This window comes from Oncorhynchus kisutch, linkage group LG27 (genome assembly GCF_002021735.2).
Source record: "Oncorhynchus kisutch isolate 150728-3 linkage group LG27, Okis_V2, whole genome shotgun sequence".
Taxonomy (NCBI): domain Eukaryota; kingdom Metazoa; phylum Chordata; class Actinopteri; order Salmoniformes; family Salmonidae; genus Oncorhynchus; species Oncorhynchus kisutch.
In genome coordinates, this window is record NC_034200.2 from 40,205,214 (window position 1) to 40,227,274 (window position 22,061).

Below are 22,061 nucleotides of genomic sequence, written 5' to 3' on the forward strand. Positions count from 1 at the left end.
AGAATGCACCTTCATTCTCTACATAGTGTACTACTTCAATGTGTCTACGGCCAAAAGAAGTACACTTTATACGGGATAGGATGAAATTTGGAATGGAACCATACATAATGAGTAATCAATAATCTGATGCATTGCACCATAGTGTCTATAGCAGTATTCACCATAGTGTCTATAGCAGTATTCACCATACTGTCTATAGCAGTATTCACCATAGTGTCTATAGCAGTATTCACCATAGTGTCTATAGCAGTATTCACCATAGTGTTTATAGCAGTATTCACCATAGTGTCTATAGCAGTATTCACCATAGTGTCTATAGCAGTATTCACCATAGTGTCTATAGCAGTATTCACCATAGTGTCTATAGCAGTATTCACCATAGTGTCTATAGCAGTATTCACCATAGTGTCTATAGCAGTATTCACCATAGTGTCTATAGCAGTATTCACCATAGTGTCTATAGCAGTATTCACCATAGTGTCTATAGCAGTATTCACCATAGTGTCTATAGCAGTATTCACCATAGTGTCTATAGCAGTATTCATCATAGTGTTTATAGCAGTATTCACCATAGTGTCTATAGCAGTATTCACCATAGTGTCTATAGCAGTATTCACCATAGTGTCTATAGCAGTATTCACCATAGTGTCTATAGCAGTATTCACCATAGTGTTTATAGCAGTATTCACCATAGTGTTTATAGCAGTATTCACCATAGTGTCTATAGCAGTATTCACCATAGTGTCTATAGCAGTATTCACCATAGTGTCTATAGCAGTATTCACCATAGTGTCTATAGCAGTATTCACCATAGTGTCTATAGCAGTATTCACCATAGTGTTTATAGCAGTATTCACCATAGTGTCTATAGCAGTATTCACCATAGTGTCTATAGCAGTATTCACCATAGTGTCTATAGCAGTATTCATCATAGTGTTTATAGCAGTATTCACCATAGTGCCTATAGCAGTATTCACCATAGTGTCTATAGCAGTATTCACCATAGTGTTTATAGCAGTATTCACCATAGTGTCTATAGCAGTATTCACCATAGTGTCTATAGCAGTATTCACCATAGTGTCTATAGCAGTATTCACCATAGTGTTTATAGCAGTATTCACCATAGTGTCTATAGCAGTATTCACCATAGTGTATATAGCAGTATTCACCATAGTGTCTATAGCAGTATTCACCATAGTGTCTATAGCAGTATTCACCATAGTGTCTATAGCAGTATTCACCATAGTGTCTATAGCAGTATTCACCATAGTGTCTATAGCAGTATTCACCATAGTGTCTATAGCAGTATTCACCATAGTTAAGCAGTATTCACCATAGTGTCTATAGCAGTATTCACCATAGTGTCTATAGCAGTATTCACCATAGTGTCTATAGCAGTATTCACCATAGTGTCTATAGCAGTATTCACCATAGTGTCTATAGCAGTATTCACCATAGTGTCTATAGCTTTATTCACCATAGTGTCTATAGCAGTATTCACCATAGTGTCTAAAGCAGTATTCACCATAGTGTCTATAGCAGTATTCACCATAGTGTTTATAGCAGTATTCACCATAGTGTCTATAGCAGTATTCACCATAGTGTTTATAGCAGTATTCACCCTAGTGTCTATAGCAGTATTCACCATAGTGTCTATAGCAGTATTCACCATAGTGTTTATAGCAGTATTCACCCTAGTGTCTATAGCAGTATTCACCATAGTGTCTATAGCAGTATTCACCATAGTGTCTATAGCAGTATTCACCATAGTGTCTATAGCAGTATTCACCATAGTGTTTATAGCAGTATTCACCATAGTGTCTATAGCAGTATTCACCATAGTGTCTATAGCAGTATTCACCATAGTGTCTATAGCAGTATTCACCATAGTGTTTATAGCAGTATTCACCCTAGTGTCTATAGCAGTATTCACCATAGTGTCTATAGCAGTATTCACCATAGTGTCTATAGCAGTATTCACCATAGTGTTTATAGCAGTATTCACCATAGTGTCTATAGCAGTATTCACCATAGTGTTTATAGCAGTATTCACCATAGTGTCTATAGCAGTATTCACCATAGTGTCTATAGCAGTATTCACCATAGTGTCTATAGCAGTATTCACCATAGTGTCTATAGCAGTATTCACCATAGTGTCTATAGCAGTATTCACCATAGTGTTTATAGCAGTATTCACCCTAGTGTCTATAGCAGTATTCACCATAGTGTCTATAGCAGTATTCACCATAGTGTCTATAGCAGTATTCACCATAGTGTTTATAGCAGTATTCACCATAGTGTCTATAGCAGTATTCACCATAGTGTTTATAGCAGTATTCCCACCATAGTGTCTATAGCAGTATTCACCATAGTGTCTATAGCAGTATTCACCATAGTGTTTTATAGCAGTATTCACCATAGTGTCTATAGCAGTATTCAACCATAGTGTCTATAGCAGTATTCACCATAGTGTCTATAGCAGTATTCACCATAGTGTTTATAGCAGTATTCACCATAGTGTCTATAGCAGTATTCACCATAGTGTTTATAGCAGTATTCACCATAGTGTCTATAGCAGTATTCACCATAGTGTCTATAGCAGTATTCACCATAGTGTCTATAGCAGTATTCATCATAGTGTTTATAGCAGTATTCACCATAGTGCCTATAGCAGTATTCACCATAGTGTCTATAGCAGTATTCACCATAGTGTTTATAGCAGTATTCACCAGGGAGTGTCTATAGCAGTATTCACCATAGTGTCTATAGCAGTATTCACCATAGTGTCTATAGCAGTATTCACCATAGTGTCTATAGCAGTATTCACCATAGTGTCTATAGCAGTATTCACCATAGTGTCTATAGCAGTATTCACCATAGTGTCTATAGCAGTATTCACCATAGTGTCTATAGCAGTATTCACCATAGTGTCTATAGCAGTATTCACCATAGTGTCTATAGCAGTATTCACCATAGTGTCTATAGCAGTATTCACCATAGTGTTATAGCAGTATTCACCATAGTGTCTATAGCAGTATTCACCATAGTGTCTATAGCAGTATTCACCATAGTGTCTATAGCAGTATTCACCATAGTGTCTATAGCAGTATTCACCATAGTGTCTATAGCAGTATTCACCATAGTGTCTATAGCAGTATTCACCATAGTGTCTATAGCAGTATTTCCCAATACTGGTCCTGGGGAACCAAAGAGATGCACATTTGTTTTTGCATGATTCTACTCATCAGACACTTGATGATGAGTGGCTTAGTTAAATCAACTGTGTTGGACCTGTATTGGACATCCCTGGGACATATCTTCCAACCCTTTTCCCAGGTGGAGTACCGTACGGTGTCAGGGACCATGTATGACCTGCAGCCTGTGGACAAGACCACCCATAAGATAGGTCACCTGACACCAGACACAGACTATGAGATCAGTGTGCTGTTGACCAGGCCCCTGGATGGAGGGACTGGGGCCCCCGGGCCTCCTCTCAGGGCCAGGACCAAGTGTGCTGGTGAGTCCTAAAAAAAAGTTGTATACTAAACACAAGAACGCGTACGCACACACACACACACACACACACACACATGCCCGAACCTTCACTCCGAGCCGGTGGACCAAGTGTACTGATTTGTCTGAACCGTAGAGATCCTATTAAATTACTAGAGGGGCATTTTTCATAAACCTTCAGTTCCAGAATGGGGTGAAGAATGGCAGCCATATTAGTCAGGGAGAATTTCAAACCAGTCTAATTGGAATGATTGGCAGTAGAAGTATAATAACCGTGATTTGACTTATGCAGGAAAATAAAAGTAAGGTATGTGCTATATCAGAAGGTGTATAATATAATTATTGGCAAACTGAAATATTGTCACATGATTATGAATGCAGTTTATACGGCTTGTATACCAATTTCTGGTATAAATAGTCTCTAAAATATGTATAAACAGACCATAAATGTTAACATTTTTTGTTGTTTTCTTGGAAAGCTGTGAGTGCTATGATACAATATCAGTCTTTGTTGCATTTACGACTTGTCTAAGTCCAATCATCAACTGATTTCATCCAGTGTATGGCTGTCGATGGACTATATTGTTTGACTAGAGCCCTATGGAACCCTATTCCCTGTATAGTGCACTACTTTAGACCAGAGCCCTATGGAACCCTATTCCCTATATAGTGCACTACTTTTAACCAGAGCCCTATGGAACCCTATTCCCTGTATAGTGCACTACTTTTAACTAGAGCCCATTGAATAGTCCATCCATTATTTCATCCAGTGTATGGCTGTGGATGGACTGCATTGTTTGAATGGAATGCTGGAATATGTAAAGGATAAACGCCGACGTTCTGTACATGACCTTGGAAAAATGACCTCCGCCAAGGGGCTGACCTCGTCCCTCTGCCGCCTCCATTACGTTCTGTACATCACCTTGGAAATAATGGAGAAGGCAGAGGGATGAGGCGAGCCCCCTGCCTCCTCCATTACGTTCTGTACATCACCTTGGAAAAATGACCTCCGCCAAGGGGCTCACCTCGTTCCCCTGCCTCCTCCATTACGTTCTGTACATCACCTTGGAAAAATGACCTCCGCCAAGGGGCTCACCTCGTCCCTCTGCCGCCTCCATTACGTTCTGTACATCACCTTGGAAATAATGACCTCTGCCAAGGGGCTCACCTCGTCCCTCTGCCGCCTCCATTACGTTCTGTACATCACCTTGGAAAAATTACCTCCGCCAAGGGGCTCACCTCGTCTCTCTGCCGCCTCCATTACGTTCTGTACATCACCTTGGAAAAATGACCTCCGCCAAGGGGCTCACCTCATCCCCCTGCCTCCTCCATTACGTTCTGTACATCACCTTGGAGAAATGACCTCCGCCAAGGGGCTCACCTTGTCCCTCTGCCTCCTCCATTACGTTCTGTACATCACCTTGGAGAAATGACCTCCGCCAAGGGGCTCACCTCATCCCCCTGCCTCCTCCATTACGTTCTGTACATCACCTTGGAGAAATGACCTCCGCCAGGGGGCTCGCCTCATCCCTCTGCCTTCTCCATTATTTCCAAGGTGATGTACAGCCCCCTGGCAGAGGTCATTATTTCCAAGGTGATGTACAGAACGTAATGGAGGCGGCAGAGGGACGAGGTGAGCCCCTTGGCGGAGGTCATTTCTCCAAGGTGATGTACAGAACGTAATGGAGGAGGCAGGGGGTCGAGGCGAGCCCCCTGGCGGAGGTCATTTTTCCAAGGTGATGTACAGAACGTCGGTGTTTATCCTTTACATATGCCAGCATTCCATTCAAACAATGCAGTCCATCCACAGCCATACACTGGATTCAATGGGCTCTAGTTAAAAGTAGTGCACTATACAGGGAATAGGGTTCCATAGGGCTCTGGTCTAAAGTAGTGCACTATACAGGGAATAGGGTTCCATAGGGCTCTGGTTAAAAGTAGTGCACTATATAGGGAATAGGGTTCCATAGGGCTCTGGTCTAAAGTAGTGCACTATACAGGGAATAGGGTGCCATAGGGCTCTGGTTAAAAGTAGTGCACTATATAGGGAATAGGGTGACATTTGGGGGATACATTTGCGTTCTGGTAGTAAGCCTCCACCCTCCACCCTCTATGCTCCCTCTATGTTCCCTCCCTCCCTCCCTCCCTCCCTCCCTCCCTCCCTCCCTCCCTCCCTCCCTCCCTCCCTCCCTCCCTCCCTCCCTCCCTCCCTCCCTCCCTCCCTCCCTCCCTCCCTCCCTCTATGTTCCCTCCCTCCCTTCCTCCCTCCACCCTTCCCTCCTCCTTTCACCCTTCCTTCCTCCCTCCACCCTTCCCTCCTCCCTTCCCCCTCCCTCCCTCCCTCCCTCCCTCCCTCCCTCCCTCCCTCCCTCCCTCCCTCCCTCCCTCCCTCCCTCCCTCCCTCCCTCCCTCCCTCCCTCCCTCCCTCCCTCCCTCCCTCCCTCCCTTCCTCCCTCCACCCTTCCTTCCTCCCTCCCCCCCTCCCTCCCTCCACCCTTCCCTCCTCCCTCCCTCCCCCCCTCCCTCCCTCCACCCTTCCCTCCTCCCTCCCCCCCTCCCTCCCTCCACCCTCCCTGTCTGCACTTTATGTCACTGCGTCTGTTCGCCCTTTGTTATTATTCATAATCATTGCTACTTGGGCACTTCATTATACATTGAGTAATGTTTCTAGTGACAAAAAGACATGTTATTTCAATCTTTTGAGAAATAGGGAATGAATAATACAAGGATGAAACCAATTTGAATGAAACTGAAGGGACTGTTCTTCCTCCATGTTTTAATATACTTTCTTTGAGGACTCCAAAAGATATTCCCAAGGATTTTCTGATTGCTTTTCTTCTTCTTCTTCTCTCACTGTGTACCTCTAGTGGATGTACAATGGTGTTGAAACTGGAAGACATTGTGTGTAGATCTCTTTTGTCCTTCGACTCTCTGTATAGGGCCATTCATCACCACCGTCTTACTGTATGTCCCCTTACCGGTCTTTACAAGCAACATGCTGCTCATTTTACTGTTGACCTGAGTTCAATTCAACTACTTCTAAATGTAGCTTAATTCAGGCCCACTGCTGTTACATCTGAACCTGTGAATATACTGATTTAGTTTAGTCCCCCGTACAGTAGAACCCAATGGGCCCAGGTCTAGCTGTCACATATGTACCTGTCATGTGTGAATACACTGATTTAGTTTAGTCCCCCGTACAGTAGAACCCAATGGGCCCAGGTCTAGCTGTCACATATGTACCTGTCATGTGTGAATACACTGATTTAGTTTAGTCCCCCGTACAGTAGAACCCAATGGGCCCAGGTCTAGCTGTCACATATGTACCTGTCATGTGTGAATACACTGATTTAGTTTAGTCCCCCGTACAGTAGAACCCAATGGGCCCAGGTCTAGCTGTCACATATGTACCTGTCATGTGTGAATACACTGATTTAGTTTGGTCCCCCGTACAGTAGAACCCAATGGGCCCAGATCTAGCTGTCACATATGTACCTGTCATGTGTGAATACACTGATTTAGTTTGGTCCCCCGTACAGTAGAACCCAATGGGCCCAGGTAAGTCGCTACATTGTTAACCAGATCCATCTATCAAATGGATTTTTTAAAGCCTTTTTTTTGTTGCATCACTAGTAGTCTCTGAAAAAGGTATTTAGTAATTTACTGACCAGAGTTAGTTGGGCAAAATGAAAAGGAACCCAACTCATATCCACTGCTGTCACATCTGTACCTGTCATGTGTGAATACACTGATTTAGTTTAGTCCTGTACAGTAGAACCAACGGGCCCAGGTCTAGCTGTCACATGTACCTGTCATGTGAACATTCTGTATCATTCTAGTCCTTCTTGGGACACTGTGTTAACTAGCCTCCAGACGAGCTTCAATGCCATACAACTCTCCTTCCGAGGCCTTCAACTGCTCTTAAATACAAGTAAAACTAAATGCATGCTTTTCAACCGATCGCTGCCTGCACCTGCCCGCCTGTCCAACATCACTACTCTGGACGGTTCTGACTTAGAATATGTGGACAACTACAAATACCTGGGTGTCTGGCTAGACTTTAAACTCTCCTTCCAGACTCATATTAAGCATCTCCAATCCAAAATTAAATCTAGAATCGGCTTCCTATTTCGCAACAAATCATCCTTCACTCATGCTGCCAAACATGCCCTTGTAAAATTGACCATCCTACCGATCCTCGACTTCGGCGATGTCATCTACAAAATAGCCTCCAACACTCTACTCAACAAATTGGATGCAGTCTATCACAGTGCCATACGTTTTGCCACCAAAGCCCCAAATACTACCCACCACTGTGACCTGTACTCTCTCATTGGCTGGCCCTCGCTTCATACTCGTTGCCAAACCCACTGGCTCCAGGTCATCTATAAGTCTTTGCTAGGTAAAGCCCCGCCTTTTCTCAGCTCACTGGTAACCATAGCCTCACCCACTCGTAGCACACGCTCCAGAAGGTATATCTCACTGGTCACCCCCAAAGCCAATTCCTCCTTTGGTCGTCTTTCCTTCCAGTTCTCTGCTGGCAATGATTGGAACGAACTGCAAAAATCTCTGAAACTGGTAACACTTATCTCCCTCACTAGCTTTAAGCACCAGCTGTCAGAGCAGCTCACAGATCATTGCACCTGTACATAGCCCATCTGTAAAAAGCCCATCCAACTACCTCATCCCAATACTGTATTTATTTATTTATTTATCTTGCTCCTTTGCACCCCAGTATCTCTACTTGCACATTCATCTTCTGCACATCTATTCACTCCAGTGTTTAATTGGTATGTTGTAATTACTTCGTCACTATGGCCTATTTATTGCCTTACCTCCCTTATCTTACCTCATTTGCACACACTGTATATAGACTTCTTCTATTGTATTATTGACTCTATGTTTGTTTTACTCCATGTGTAACTCTGTGTTGTTGTATGTGTCGAACTGCTGTGCTTTATCTTGGCCAGGTCTCAATTGTAAATGAGAACTTGTTGTCAACTAGCCTACCTGGATAAATAAACGTGTGAATACACTGATTTAGCTTAGTCCTGTACAATATAACCAACGGGCCCCAGGTCTAGCTGTTACATCTGAACCAGTGTGAAGTTGTTTACCACATCAAATCCATCCATGCAGGATAAGTGTACCTTCTGACTAGCCCTACCATCAGGTGGCTTTCCGCTCAAAGCAGGGGGTAGTGCATTACAGCAACAGGACTGAAATACTGCCCGCCGTTTCATCCATCATGGAACATTGACTTGAATGTGAATGTCTGTTGTAGTAATACTGTTTCTGTGGTCCCATCCTGGCAGGGGGGTAGTGCATTACAGCAACAGGATATCACAGTGTTTCGCAGCATAAAGTTATTTTCAACCACTCGAGGCTGAGAAGCAGTTAAACATTCGACCTGAGAAGTTATCCCTATACCAGCTAAACATTCCCTTCAGAAGTTATCCCTGTACCAGCTAAACATTCCCTTCAGAAGTTATCCCTGTACCAGCTAAACATTCCCCTCAGAAGTTATCCCTATACCAGCTAAACATTCCCCTCAGAAGTTATCCCTGTACCAGCTAAACATTCCCTTCAGAAGTTATCCCTATACCAGCTAAACATTCCCCTCAGAAGTTATCCCAATACCAGCTAAACATTCCCCTCAGAAGTTATCCCTGTACCAGCTAAACATTCCCTTCAGAAGTTATCCCTGTACCAGCTAAACATTCCCCTCAGAAGTTAGCCCAATACCAGCTAAACATTCCCCTCAGAAGTTATCCCTGTACCAGCTAAACATTCCCTTCAGAAGTTATCCCAATACCAGCTAAACATTCCCTTCAGAAGTTATCCCAATACCAGCTAAACATTCCCTTCAGAAGTTATCCCAATACCAGCTAAACATTCCCCTCAGAAGTTATCCCAATACCAGCTAAACATTCCCCTCAGAGCATGTTGGTTTTAGAAAATTTCAGTTTATAGAATCTATGGCCTAGATTCAATCCATTTCAGCTAGCATTCTGGATAATGCAGTGGCATGTTAGTGCTTTCAGACATGCATTTGATTTGTACAGCAGAAACATGTCCTCCGTGGAGAACGACCTACAGTGAGAAACTCTGAAGTTGTAACGGTTTTCGTTGGTGGAAGAAGGTGAGGACCAAAGTGCAGCGTGGTGAGGTGTCCGTGTTAAATGTATTCAATAACTGAACACTGAAACACAAAGTAAACAAAAGCACAACCGAAACAGTCCTGTCTGGTAGAGACACAGAGACAGAAAACAACTACCCACAAATCAAGTGGGAAAAACAGGCTGCCTAAGTATGGTTCTCAATCAGAGACAACGATTGACAGCTACCTCTGATTGGGAACCATACCAGGTCAAACACATAGAAATAGGAAACATAGAACACAAAATGCAGAATGCCCACCCCAACTCACGCCCTGACCAAACTAAAATAGAGACATAAAAAAGGAACTAAGGTCAGGACGTGACAGACGTTTTGTCGTTGACCACTGAGGACCACTGATGTTCGTCAGTTTATCTGGTCCCTCTGAGTTAGAGGTTCCAGAAGGAACTAAAATTATAGTAGAGGGATGGACCCAGTGTTACACATAAACACTATACGAGTGTTTACCATGAGGGACCATGGCATGTTTACCATGAGGGACCACGGCATGTTTACCATGAGGGACTATGGCATGTTTACCATGAGGGACCACACCAAGTTTACCATGAGGGACCACACCAAGTTTACCATGAGGGACCACACCAAGTTTACCATGAGGGACCACACCAAGTTTACCATGAGGGACCACACCAAGTTTACCATGAGGGACCACACCAAGTTTACCATGAGGGACCACACCAAGTTTACCATGAGAGACTACACCAAGTTTACCATGAGGGACCACACCAAGTTTACCATGAGGGACCACACCAAGTTTACCATGAGGGACCACACCAAGTTTACCATGAGGGACCACACCAAGTTTACCATGAGGGACCACACCAAGTTTACCATGAGGGACCACACCAAGTTTACCATGAGGGACCACACCAAGTTTACCATGAGGGACCACACCAAGTTTACCATGAGGGACCACACCAAGTTTACCATGAGGGACCACGGCAAGTTTACCATGAGGGACCACACCATGTTTACCATGAGGGACCACGGCAAGTTTACCATGAGGGACCACACCAAGTTTACCATGAGGGACTACACCAAGTTTACCATGAGGGACCACATTGGGGAGAAAACGGGGTAAAATTCAAAAAAGAACCAGGGCTATGGAGAAGGGTCAGAGATCGAGCCTTGAGGATGGCAGAACCAGGGCTACAGAACAGGGCCAGAGATGGAGACGTGAAGCTGGTAGAACCAGGGCTATGGAGAAGGGTCAGAGATGGAGCCTTGAGGATGGCAGAACCAGGGCTACAGAACAGGGCCAGAGATGGAGACGTGAAGCTGGTAGAACCAGGGCTATGGAGAAGGGTCAGAGATCGAGCCTTGAGGATGGCAGAACCAGGGCTACAGAACAGGGCCAGAGATGGAGACGTGAAGCTGGTAGAACCAGGGCTATGGAGAAGGGTCAGAGATGGAGCCTTGAGGATGGCAGAACCAGGGCTACAGAACAGGGCCAGAGATGGAGACGTGAAGCTGGTAGAACCAGGGCTATGGAGAAGGGTCAGAGATCGAGCCTTGAGGATGGCAGAACCAGGGCTACAGAACAGGGCCAGAGATGGAGACGTGAAGCTGGTAGAACCAGGGCTATGGAGAAGGGTCAGAGATCGAGCCTTGAGGATGGCAGAACCAGGGCTACAGAACAGGGCCAGAGATGGAGACGTGAAGCTGGTAGAACCAGGGCTATGGAGAAGGGTCAGAGATCGAGCCTTGAGGATGGCAGAACCAGGGCTACAGAACAGGGCCAGAGATGGAGACGTGAAGCTGGTAGAACCAGGGCTATGGAACAGGGCCAGAGATGGAGTCTTGAGGCTAGCAGAACCAGGGCTATGTCTGGACCAAGGTAGGAACGCCACGTCAGTCCGTTTAGAGAGCAGTCGACACAAAGTAGAGAGAGCCATTTGTTTCATAATATATACATGTTCAGCAGGATGGGAACAAGAACATTGCCAACCATTCTTTATTTTCAATGTAAAAGGATAAGGGCTTTCTGCATACAATTTCAAGCGTGGAAAAACGGTTAAGAAAATAGATAGTGTTAGAGCAGAGGACAAACAAAGGTCCTCCTCTCCCCTCCTGTCGTCAATGGCCTTCTACCTACTAATCCAGGTATATAGGCTGCATCCCAAATGGCTCCCTATTACCTATATAGATCACTACTCCAGGGCCCATAGGGCTCTGGTTAAAACTAGTACACTAAACAGGACATAGGGTGTCATTTGGGACTCTGAGCCTTGTCTACTCACCAGATCCATCTGTTCCGACGAGAATAGACGAGGGAATAGTTTGGTGAGCTTGACAGTTTTTTTTCTTCTAATTAATCCCATTGTTGCCTTGAGGTCTGAATAGAGAGTCACTCCTCTGGGCTCCAGATAACGTAGACTTCCTATTATTGTTTGAGGTAAGGTTGAATGAAGGCACTTTTTTTTTCAGGCAGAGAAAAGCAGAATAGATTGAGTTTGGTGTTGTGGATTGGGGAGGAGAAGGAGAAGAGGGAGGAGATGATGAAGGTTATCTGAGTAATAGAACAACAATCAATTAATGTCTGTACCCACCAGGCCCTGGTCAAATGTAGTATATAGGACAGGGATGCCACAAAAAAACATCTGAACTTCATTTGAATTGTTAATTATCTGCAAATCTACAAATTTTTCCAGGGTGGACAGAAATATTTCTAAAATTATATCCGAGTGAGAGTGACTAACAAAATCAATGGGGGGCATCCCGGTCACTAATCAAATCCAAATCAAATGTTATTGCGGGTTGTAGTAAAATGCTCGTGTTCCTAGCTCCAACAGCGCAGTAGTATCTAACAATTCACAACAATACACACACATCTAAAAGTAAAAGAATGGAATTAATGAAATAAAGAAAAATAGAAATATTAGGATGAACAATGACGGAGTAGCATTGACTAGAATACAGTAGAATGGACTATATACTGTACATATGAGATGAGTAAATCAGTATGTAAACATTATGTCTATGTATATAGGGCAGCAGCCTCCAAGGTGCAGGGTTGAGTAACCGGGTGGTAGCCGGATAGTGATGGCTATTTTAACAGTTTAATGGCCTTGAGATGAAAACTGTTTTTCAGTCTCTCAGTCCCAGTTTTGATGCACCTGTACTGACCTCGCCTTCTGGATGATAACGGGGTGAACAGGCAGTGGCTCAGGTGGTTGATATCCTTTATGATATTTTTGGCCTTCCTGTGACATCGGGTGGTGTGGGTGTCCTGGAGGGCAGGCAGTGTGCCCCCGGTGATGCATTGGGCAGATCGCACCACCCTCTAGAGAGCCCTGCGGTTGTGGGCGGTGCAGTTGCCGGGCAGTGATACAGCCAGACAAGATACTCTCTTGTATATCTGTAAAAGTTTGTATCAAGATCATCATACCCAAAACATCCCTACAAACATCCCCAAAACATCCCTACAAACATCCCCAAAACATCCCTACAACAAGATACCCAAAACATCCCTACAACAGATACCCAAAACATCCCTACATACACACACACACAAACACGCATACCCAAAAACATCACTACACACACACACACACACACATCCCTACACACACACACACACACACACACACACACACACACACACACACACACACACACACACACACACACACACACACACACACACACACACACATTGGTCACTCTGACAGAGCTTCAGAGTTCCTCTGCGGAGATGGGAGAACCTTCCAGAAGGACAACCGCCTATGAAGCACTCCAACAATCAGGCCTTTATGGTAGAGTGGCCAAACGGAAGCCACTCCTCAGTAAAAGGCACATGACAGCCCACTTGGAGTTTGCCAAGAGGCACCTAAAGAACTCTGACCATGAGAAAGATGAAACCAAGATTGAACTTTTTAGCATGAATGACAAGCTTCACATCCGTTGGAAACTTGGCACCATCCCTACGGTGAAGCTGTTTTTCAGCGGCAGGAACTGAGAGACTAGTCAGAATCGAGGGAAAGATTAACGGAGCAAATTACAGAGAGATCCTTGATGAAAACCTGCTCCAGAGAGCTAAGGACCTAAGACTGGGGGTGAAGGTTCATCTTCCAACTGGACAACGAACCTAAGCACACAGCCAAGACAACACAGGAGTGGCTTCGGGACAAGTCTCTGAATGTTCTTGATTGGCTCAGCCAGAGCCCGGACTTGAACCCGATTGAACATCTCTGGAGAGAGACCTGCAAATAGCTGTGCAGTGACACTCCCCATCCAGCCTGACAGAGTTTGAGACGATCTGCAGAGAAGAATGGGAGAATCCCCTATATACAGCTGTTCTAAGTTTGTAGCGTCATACCCAAGAAGACTCGAGGAGATCAGGCTTAACACTTCTGTCATCTGCTAACTTAATGATGGTGTTGGAGTCCTGTCTGGCCACGCGGTCGTGGGTGAACAGGGAGTACAAGAGGGGACTGAGCACACACCCCTGGGGGGCTCCAGTGTTGAGGATCAGCGTGGCAGATGTGTTGCTACCTACCCTCACCACCTAGGGGTGGCCTGTCAGGAAGTCCAGGATCCAGTTGCAGAGGTGTTTAGTCCCAGGATCCTTAGCTTAGTGATGAGCTTTTAGGGTACTATGGTGTTCAACTCTGAGCTGTAGTCAATGAATAGCATTCACAGGAAGGTGTTCCTTTTGACCAGAGATTGCATCATCTGTGTATCTGTTTGGGCGGTATGCAAATTGGAGTGGGTCTAGGGTTTCTGGGATAATGGTGTTGATGTGAGCCATGACCAGTGTTTCAAAGCACTTCATGGCTATGGATGTGTGTGCTACGGGTCGGTAGTCATTTAGGCAGGTGCCTTAGTGTTCTTGGGCACAGGGACTATGGTGGTCTGCTTAAAACATGACTTAGTCAGACTTAGACTTAGTCAGGAACATGTTGAAAATGTCAGTGAAGACACCTGCCAGTTGGTCAGCACATGCCCGGAGCACACGTCCTGGTAATCCGTCTGGCCCCGCAGCCTTGTGTATGTTGACCTGTTTAAAGGTCTTACTCACGTCGGCTACGGAGAGTGTGATCACACAGTCGTCCAGAACAGCTGATGCTCTCATGCATGCCTCAGTGTTGCTTGCCTCAAAGCAAGCATAGAAGTGATTTAGCTCATCTGGTAGGCTCGTGTCACTGGGCAGCTCGCGGCTGTGCTTCCCTTTGTAGTCTGTAATAGTTTACAAGCCCCTGAAAGTCAAGAGGTCTGAATACCGTCCCAAAGCGATTTAACTACAGTCACCATATTACCCACTATAATTACTGATTACAGTGATTGAACTGCCATCCAACTTCTGTCCATCATTCTCAAACTAATACGTGCTGCTACTACTGCTCTCTTACTCACTATGGCAGTAAGCACACACACACACCGTACACACACACACACACCGTACACACACAAACATACACACACACATACATCATACACACACACCGTACACACACAAACACACCGTACAGACACAAACACACACACACCATACACACACACACACACACACTGTACACTCACAAACACACACAAACACACCATAGACACACAAACAAACACACACACACCATACACACACACACACCATACACACACACTCACACACACACAATCTGTACAAGAACAGTGGGAGGCTGTGGGTTACCAAGGTGATTTTTCAACTTCCCAGATGGTTGTTGAATGGTGTTGTCATTAGTCACAAACATGGTAGTAATACATAAGACAGATCACTGGGGGGGTATGTATGTGTGTGAGTGAGTGAGTGAGTGATTGAGTGAGAAATCAGTAGTAAAGTACAAGACAGAGCACTAGGTCTTCTTCCACCCTGACCCCAATCACCACACAGCATATTGCTGGAAATAAAATGAAAGATTAATTTTCCACTGTCCAGCCTCCTCCTCATCTCTTCTCTCCTGGTCTCCTTCTCCTCCCTCCCTGTCTCCTCCTCTCTCCCTATCTACTCCTCTCCTCCTCTCCCTCTTCTCTCCTCCTCTACCCCTCTCTCCTCCTCTCCCCTTCTCTCCTTCTCTCCTCTTCTCTCCCTGTCTCCTCCTCTCCCCCTCTCTCTGTCTCCTCCTCTTTCCTGGTCTCCTTCTCTCCTCCTCTCGCTTCGAGGCAAGCAACACTGAGGCATGCATGAGAGCATCAGCTGTTCCAGACGACTGTGTGATCACAGTGTGATCACAGCTAAGGACTGTGTCCAGGCACTCCGCGTTGCGTCGTGTTTAATTTAAAAAATCAGCCCGTGGCTGAATGTAGTTGATGATTCCTGCTCTACTCCTTCACCCCTCAGGGAACACACACTGTTTTAGTTGGGCTTTTAATCCGGTTAAATGACTTTAATCAAGATTGATGGACAGTGGTTTTCCACAACTTGTTTGCACCACTTAATCATTATTATTATTTTTAACACAAACTACCACAGAGTAAAGAACATGTAAGTATAGAGTACGGCAGGTCAGAGGTCAACTCATCCTGGTCCGTCTCTCTCAGTATGGTGGTAGTGTGTTCATTAGACATCATGGCAGGTCAGAGGTCAACTCATCCCGGGCTCTACTTTCGGCTGGTGCTAAGGCGGCCACTAAGGTGGTGCACGTCAGTTTTGTCATGTAAAAACTGGTGCACTGGCAGGGTTGATCATTTACGCCGAGGTGGGAAGGGTGGTCATATGTTATACTTGGCTCACACCTTGTGACGGACCGGGCGCCTGCTGGCGCACCTCGGTCGTCAGGTGAACCGTGTTTTCCTCTAACACATTGGTGCGGCTGGCTTCCGGGTTAAGTGGGTGGTGTGTTAAGAAGCGCGGTTTGGCGGGTCATGTTTCGTAAGGACGCATGACTCCAGCTTCACCTCCCAAGCCTGTTGGGGAGTTGCAGCGATGAGACAAGATTGAAATCGGGGAGAAAAAGGGGGGGTAACATATATATATATATTTATTATTAAAAGGGTCAAAAAGATCCAAAACGGGTCATCAGGCATTCCAAAACAGGTCATCAGGCATTCCAAAACAGGTCATCAGGCATTCCAAAACAGATCATCAGGCATTCCAAAACAGGTCATCAGGCATTCCAAAACAGGTCATCAGGCATTCCAAAACAGGTCATCAGGCATTCCAAAACAGGTCATCAGGCATTCCAAAACAGGTCATCAGGCATTCCAAAACAGGTCATCAGGCATTCCAAAACGGGTCATCAGGCATTCCAAAACAGGTCATCAGGCATTCCAAAACAGGTCATCAGGCATTCCAAAACAGGTCATCAGGCATTCCAAAACAGATCATCAGGCATTCCAAAACAGGTCATCAGGCATTCCAAAACAGGTCATCAGGCATTCCAAAACAGGTCATCAGGCATTCCAAAACAGGTCATCAGGCATTCCAAAACAGGTCATCAGGCATTCCAAAACAGGTCATCAGGCATTCCAAAACAGGTCATCAGGCATTCCAAAACAGGTCATCAGGCATTCCAAAACAGGTCATCAGGCATTCCAAAACGGGTCATCAGGCATTCCAAAACAGGTCATCAGGCATTCCAAAACAGGTCATCAGGCATTCCAAAACAGGTCATCAGGCATTCCAAAACAGGTCATCAGGCATTCCAAAACAGGTCATCAGGCATTCCAAAACAGGTCATCAGGCATTCCAAAACAGGTCATCAGGCATTCCAAAACAGGTCATCAGGCATTCCAAAACAGGTCATCAGGGATTCCAAAACAGGTCATCAGGCATTCAAAACAGATCATCAGGCATTCCAAAACAGGTCATCAGGCATTCCAAAACAGGTCATCAGGCATTCCAAAACAGGTCATCAGGCATTCCAAAACAGATCATCAGGCATTCCAAACAGATCATCAGGCATTCCAAAACAGTTCATCAGGCATTCCAATACAGATCATCAGGCATTCCAAAACAGATCATCAGGCATTCCAAAACAGCTCATCAGGCATTCCAAAACAGGTCATCAGGCATTCCAAAACAGATCATCAGGCATTCCAAAACAGATCATCGGGCATTCCAAAACAGATCACCAGGCATTCCAAAACAGATCATCAGGCATTCCAAAACAGATCATCAGGCATTCCAAAACAGGTCATCAGGCATTCCAAAACAGATCATCAGGCATTCCAAAACAGATCATCAGGCATTCCAAAACAGGTCATCAGGCATTCCAAAACAGTATCTTAGTACTTGTCTTAGTATCTTAGTAGTAATGGTCAATGATTTAACCAGCGGATCACCTTATTGATACATCAACATGTTTTACAAAAATATTACCAGCAGCAAAACAGTCAACTGTAATTCCACTTTAAAAAAATTTAAATTCAACATTGTTTTTGTCCAGATTCTGTAAAAAAAACTAGGTATTCTTTTCTTTTTTCAGTAAATCTTTCCTTTTCATTGGCCAGTCTGAGATATGGCTTTTTCTTTGCAACTCTGCCTAGAAGGCCAGCATCCCGGAATCACCTCTTCACTGTTGACGTTGAGACTGGTGTTTTGCGGGTACTATTTAATGAAGCTGCCAGTTGAGGACTTGTGAGGCGTCTGTTTCTCAAACTAGACACTCTAATCTACTTGTCATCTTGCTCAGTTGTGCACCGGGGCCTCCCACTCCTCTTTCTATTCTGGTTAGGGCCAGTTTGCGCTGTTCTGTGAAGGGAGTAGTACACAGCATTGTACGAGATCTTCAGTTTCTTGGCAATTTATTGCATGGAATAGCCTTCATTTTTCAGAACAAGAATAGACTGACTAGTTTCAGAAGAAAGGTCTTTGTTTCTGGCCATTTTGAGCCTGTAATCTAACCCACAAATGCTGATGCTCCAGATACTTAACTAGTCTAAAGAAGGACAGTTTTATTGCTTCTTTAATCAGGTCAACAGTTTTCAGCTGTGCTAACATGATTCCAAAATGTTTTTCAAATGATCAATTAGCCTTTTCAAATTTTCAACTTGGATTAGCTAACACAAAGTGCCATTGGAACACAGGAGTGATGGTTGCTGATAATGGACCTCTGTACGCCTATGTAGATATTCCATTAGTTTCCAGCTGCAATAGTCATTTACAACATAAACAATGTCTACACTGTATTTCTGATCAATTTGATGTTATTTTAATGGAAAAAAACAAGGACATTTCTAAGTGACCCCAAAACTTTTTAATAGTAGTGTGGTCCTCTCTGTGTACATCGTCAACTCTCTCCCTCAAATCAAATCAAATCAAATGTATTTATATAGCCCTTCGTACATCAGCTGATATCTCAAAGTGCTGTACAGAAACCCAGCCTAAAACCCCAAACAGCCAAGCAATGCAGGTGTAGAAGCACGGTGGCTAGGAAAAACTCCCTAGAAAGGCCAAAACCTAGGAAGAAACCTAGAGAGGAACCAGGCTATGTGGGGTGGCCAGTCCTCTTCTGGCTGTGCCAGGTGTAGATTATAACAGAACATGGCCAAGATGTTCAAATGTTCATAAATTACCAGCATGGTCGTATATTAATAAGGCAGAACAGTTGAAACTGGAGCAGCAGCACGGTCAGGTGGACTGGGGACAGCAAGGAGGCATCATGTCAGGTAGTCCTGGGGCATGGTCCTAGGGCTCAGGTTTATTATTATTATTTTTTATTTTTTATTTTTCACCTTTATTTAACCAGGTAGGCTAGTTGAGAACAAGTTCTCATTTGCAACTGCGACCTGGCCAAGATAAAGCATAGCAGTGTGAGCAGACAACAAAGAGTTACACATGGAGTAAACAATTAACAAGTCAATAACACAGTAGAAAACAAAGGGGGAGTCTATATACAATGTGTGCAAAAGGCATGAGGAGGTAGGTGAATAATTACAATTTTGCAGAATTAACACTGGAGTGATGAATGATCAGATGGTCATGTACAGGTAGAGATATTGGTGTGCAAAAGAGCAGAGAAGTAAATAAATAAAAACAGTATGGGGATGAGGTAGGGTGGGCTATTTACCAATAGACTATGTACAGCTGCAGCGATCGGTTAGCTGCTCAGATAGCTGATGTTTGAAGATGGTGAGGGAGATAAAAGTCTCCAACTTCAGCGATTTTTGCAATTCGTTCCAGTCCTGGGGCATGGTCCTAGGGCTCAGGTCCTCAGAGAGAGAGAGAGAGAAAGAGAGAATTAGAGAACGCACACATAGATTCACACAGGACACTGAATAGGACAGGAGAAGTACTCCAGATATAACAAACTGACCCCAGCCCCCCGACACATTAACTACTGCAGCATAAATACTGGAGGCTGAGACAGGAGGGGTCAGGAGACACTGTGGCCCCATCCGAGGACACCCCCAGACAGGGCCAAACAGGAAGGATATAACCCCACCCACTTTGCCAAAGCACAGCCCCTACACCACTAGAGGGATATAGCCCACAAAGATCTCTGCCATGGCACAACCCAAGGGGGGGCGCCAACCCAGACAGGATGACCACATCAGTGAATCAACCCACTCCTCACTCCTCACTCCTCTCTTTAGTCATCTCTCTCCCTCACTCCTCTCTTTAGTCATCTCTCTCCCTCACTCCTCTCTTTAGTCATCTCTCTCCCTCACTCCTCTCTTTAGTCATCTCTCTCCCTCACTCCTCTCTTTAGTCATCTCTCTCCCTCACTCCTCTCTTTAGTCATCTCTCTCCCTCACTCCTCTCTTTAGTCATCTCTCTCCCTCACTCCTCTCTTTAGTCATCTCTCTCCCTCACTCCTCTCTTTAGTCATCTCTCTCCCTCACACATCTCCATAACCCCCCCTCCCCCTTTTTCTCCCACCTCTCCCTCTCTTCATCTCTCCCTCTAGAGGTAAAGGATCTCTCTAGGGGTACAGATGGATGTTTGATTGTTGGTTATCGAAAGCTATCATTATGGGTTCGATGGGATTGCTCTCTGCTATCGCTGCTTAGAGGCAAACAAATGTGCTATTTCTCTCTGCAGACCTCACAGGCATACAGCTTAAACACAAAGACACACTGTTGCACAGGCAGTTTAAAGGGAATGGAGAGAGTGAGTAAGGGAGCAATAGAGAGATAGCAATACTAGGCCAAGTGGAGCAGAGTGGTCGGTAGTCACACTGACACTTTACATGAAAACAGACTCATTCCGCTCCGACTGGGATGTAATATACTGCTGTCATAGTGTTATTGCCCAAATCTCTCTCTCTTTCCTCCTCCTCCCTCTCTCTCTCTCTCTCTCTCTGCTCTCTTCCTCTCTCTCTCTCCACTCTCTCTTCTCCTCCCTCTCCTCTCTCTCTCTCTCTTTCTACCTCTCTCTCTCTCTACCTCTCTTTCTACCTCTCTCTCTCTCTCTCTACCTCTTCTCTCTCTCTCTTTCTCTCTCATCCTCTCTCCTCCCTCTCTCTCTCCTCTCCTCCTCCTCCCTCTCCCTCTCACCCTCTCCCTCCATACCCTCTCCTCTCTCTCCCTCCTCTCATCTTTCCTTCCTCCCTTCTCCTCTCTCTCTCTCTCTCTCTCTCTTCTCTCTCTCCTATCCTCTCTCTCTCTCATGTCTCTCGTCTCTCTATACTCTCCTCTCTCACACTCTCTCTCGCTCTCTCTCTCTCTCTCCTCTCTCTCTCTCCTTCCTCTCTCCTCTCTCTCTCCTCTCTCTCTCTCTATGTCTCTCTCTCTCTCCTCTCAATTAAATTCAATTCAATTCAAGGGCTTTATTGGCATGGGAAACGTGTGTTAACATTGCCATAGCAAGTGAGGTAGACAACATACAAAGTGAATATATAAAGTGAAAAACAACAAAAATTAACAGTAAACATTACACATACAGAAGTTTCAAAACAGTAAAGACATTACAAATGTCATATTATATATATATACAGTGTTCTAACAATGTACAAATGGCTAAAGGACACAAGATAAAATAAATAAGCATAAATATGGGTTGTATTTACAATGGTGTTTGTTCTTCACTGGTTGCCCTTTTCTCGTGGCAACAGGTCACAAATCTTGCTGCTGTGATGGCACACTGTGGAATTTCACCCAGTAGATATGGGAGTTTTTCAAAATTGGATTTGTTTTTCGAATTCTTTGTGGATCTGTGTAATCTGAGGGAAATATGTCTCTCTAATATGGTCATACATTGGGCAGGAGGTTAGGAAGTGCAGCTCAGTTTCCACCTCATTTTGTGGGCAGTGAGCACATAGCCTGTCTTCTCTTGAGAGCCATGTCTGCCTACGGCGGCCTTTCTCAATAGCAAGTCTATGCTCACTGAGTCTGTACATAGTCAAATGTACAGACTCACTCTCACAAATGTCCTCTCTCGCTCTCACTCTGTCTCTCTCCTCTCTCTCCTCCCTCTCTCTCCTCTCTCTCTCTCTCTGTCTCTCTCTCTCTTCTCTCTCTCTCACTCTGTC

At 44.8% G+C, this 22,061-nt stretch overlaps 1 protein-coding gene across 1 annotated transcript in view; it reads left to right on the plus strand.

Annotated features, from left to right (window-relative positions):
* Window positions 1–22,061, plus strand: part of LOC109884403 (receptor-type tyrosine-protein phosphatase mu) — a 505,693-nt gene that overhangs the window by 245,948 nt on the left and 237,684 nt on the right. The window contains exon 8 of the mRNA XM_031806763.1: window positions 3,337–3,517. Coding sequence (XP_031662623.1) covers window positions 3,337–3,517 — 181 coding nt within the window. The remainder of the gene's footprint in view (window positions 1–3,336; window positions 3,518–22,061) is intronic.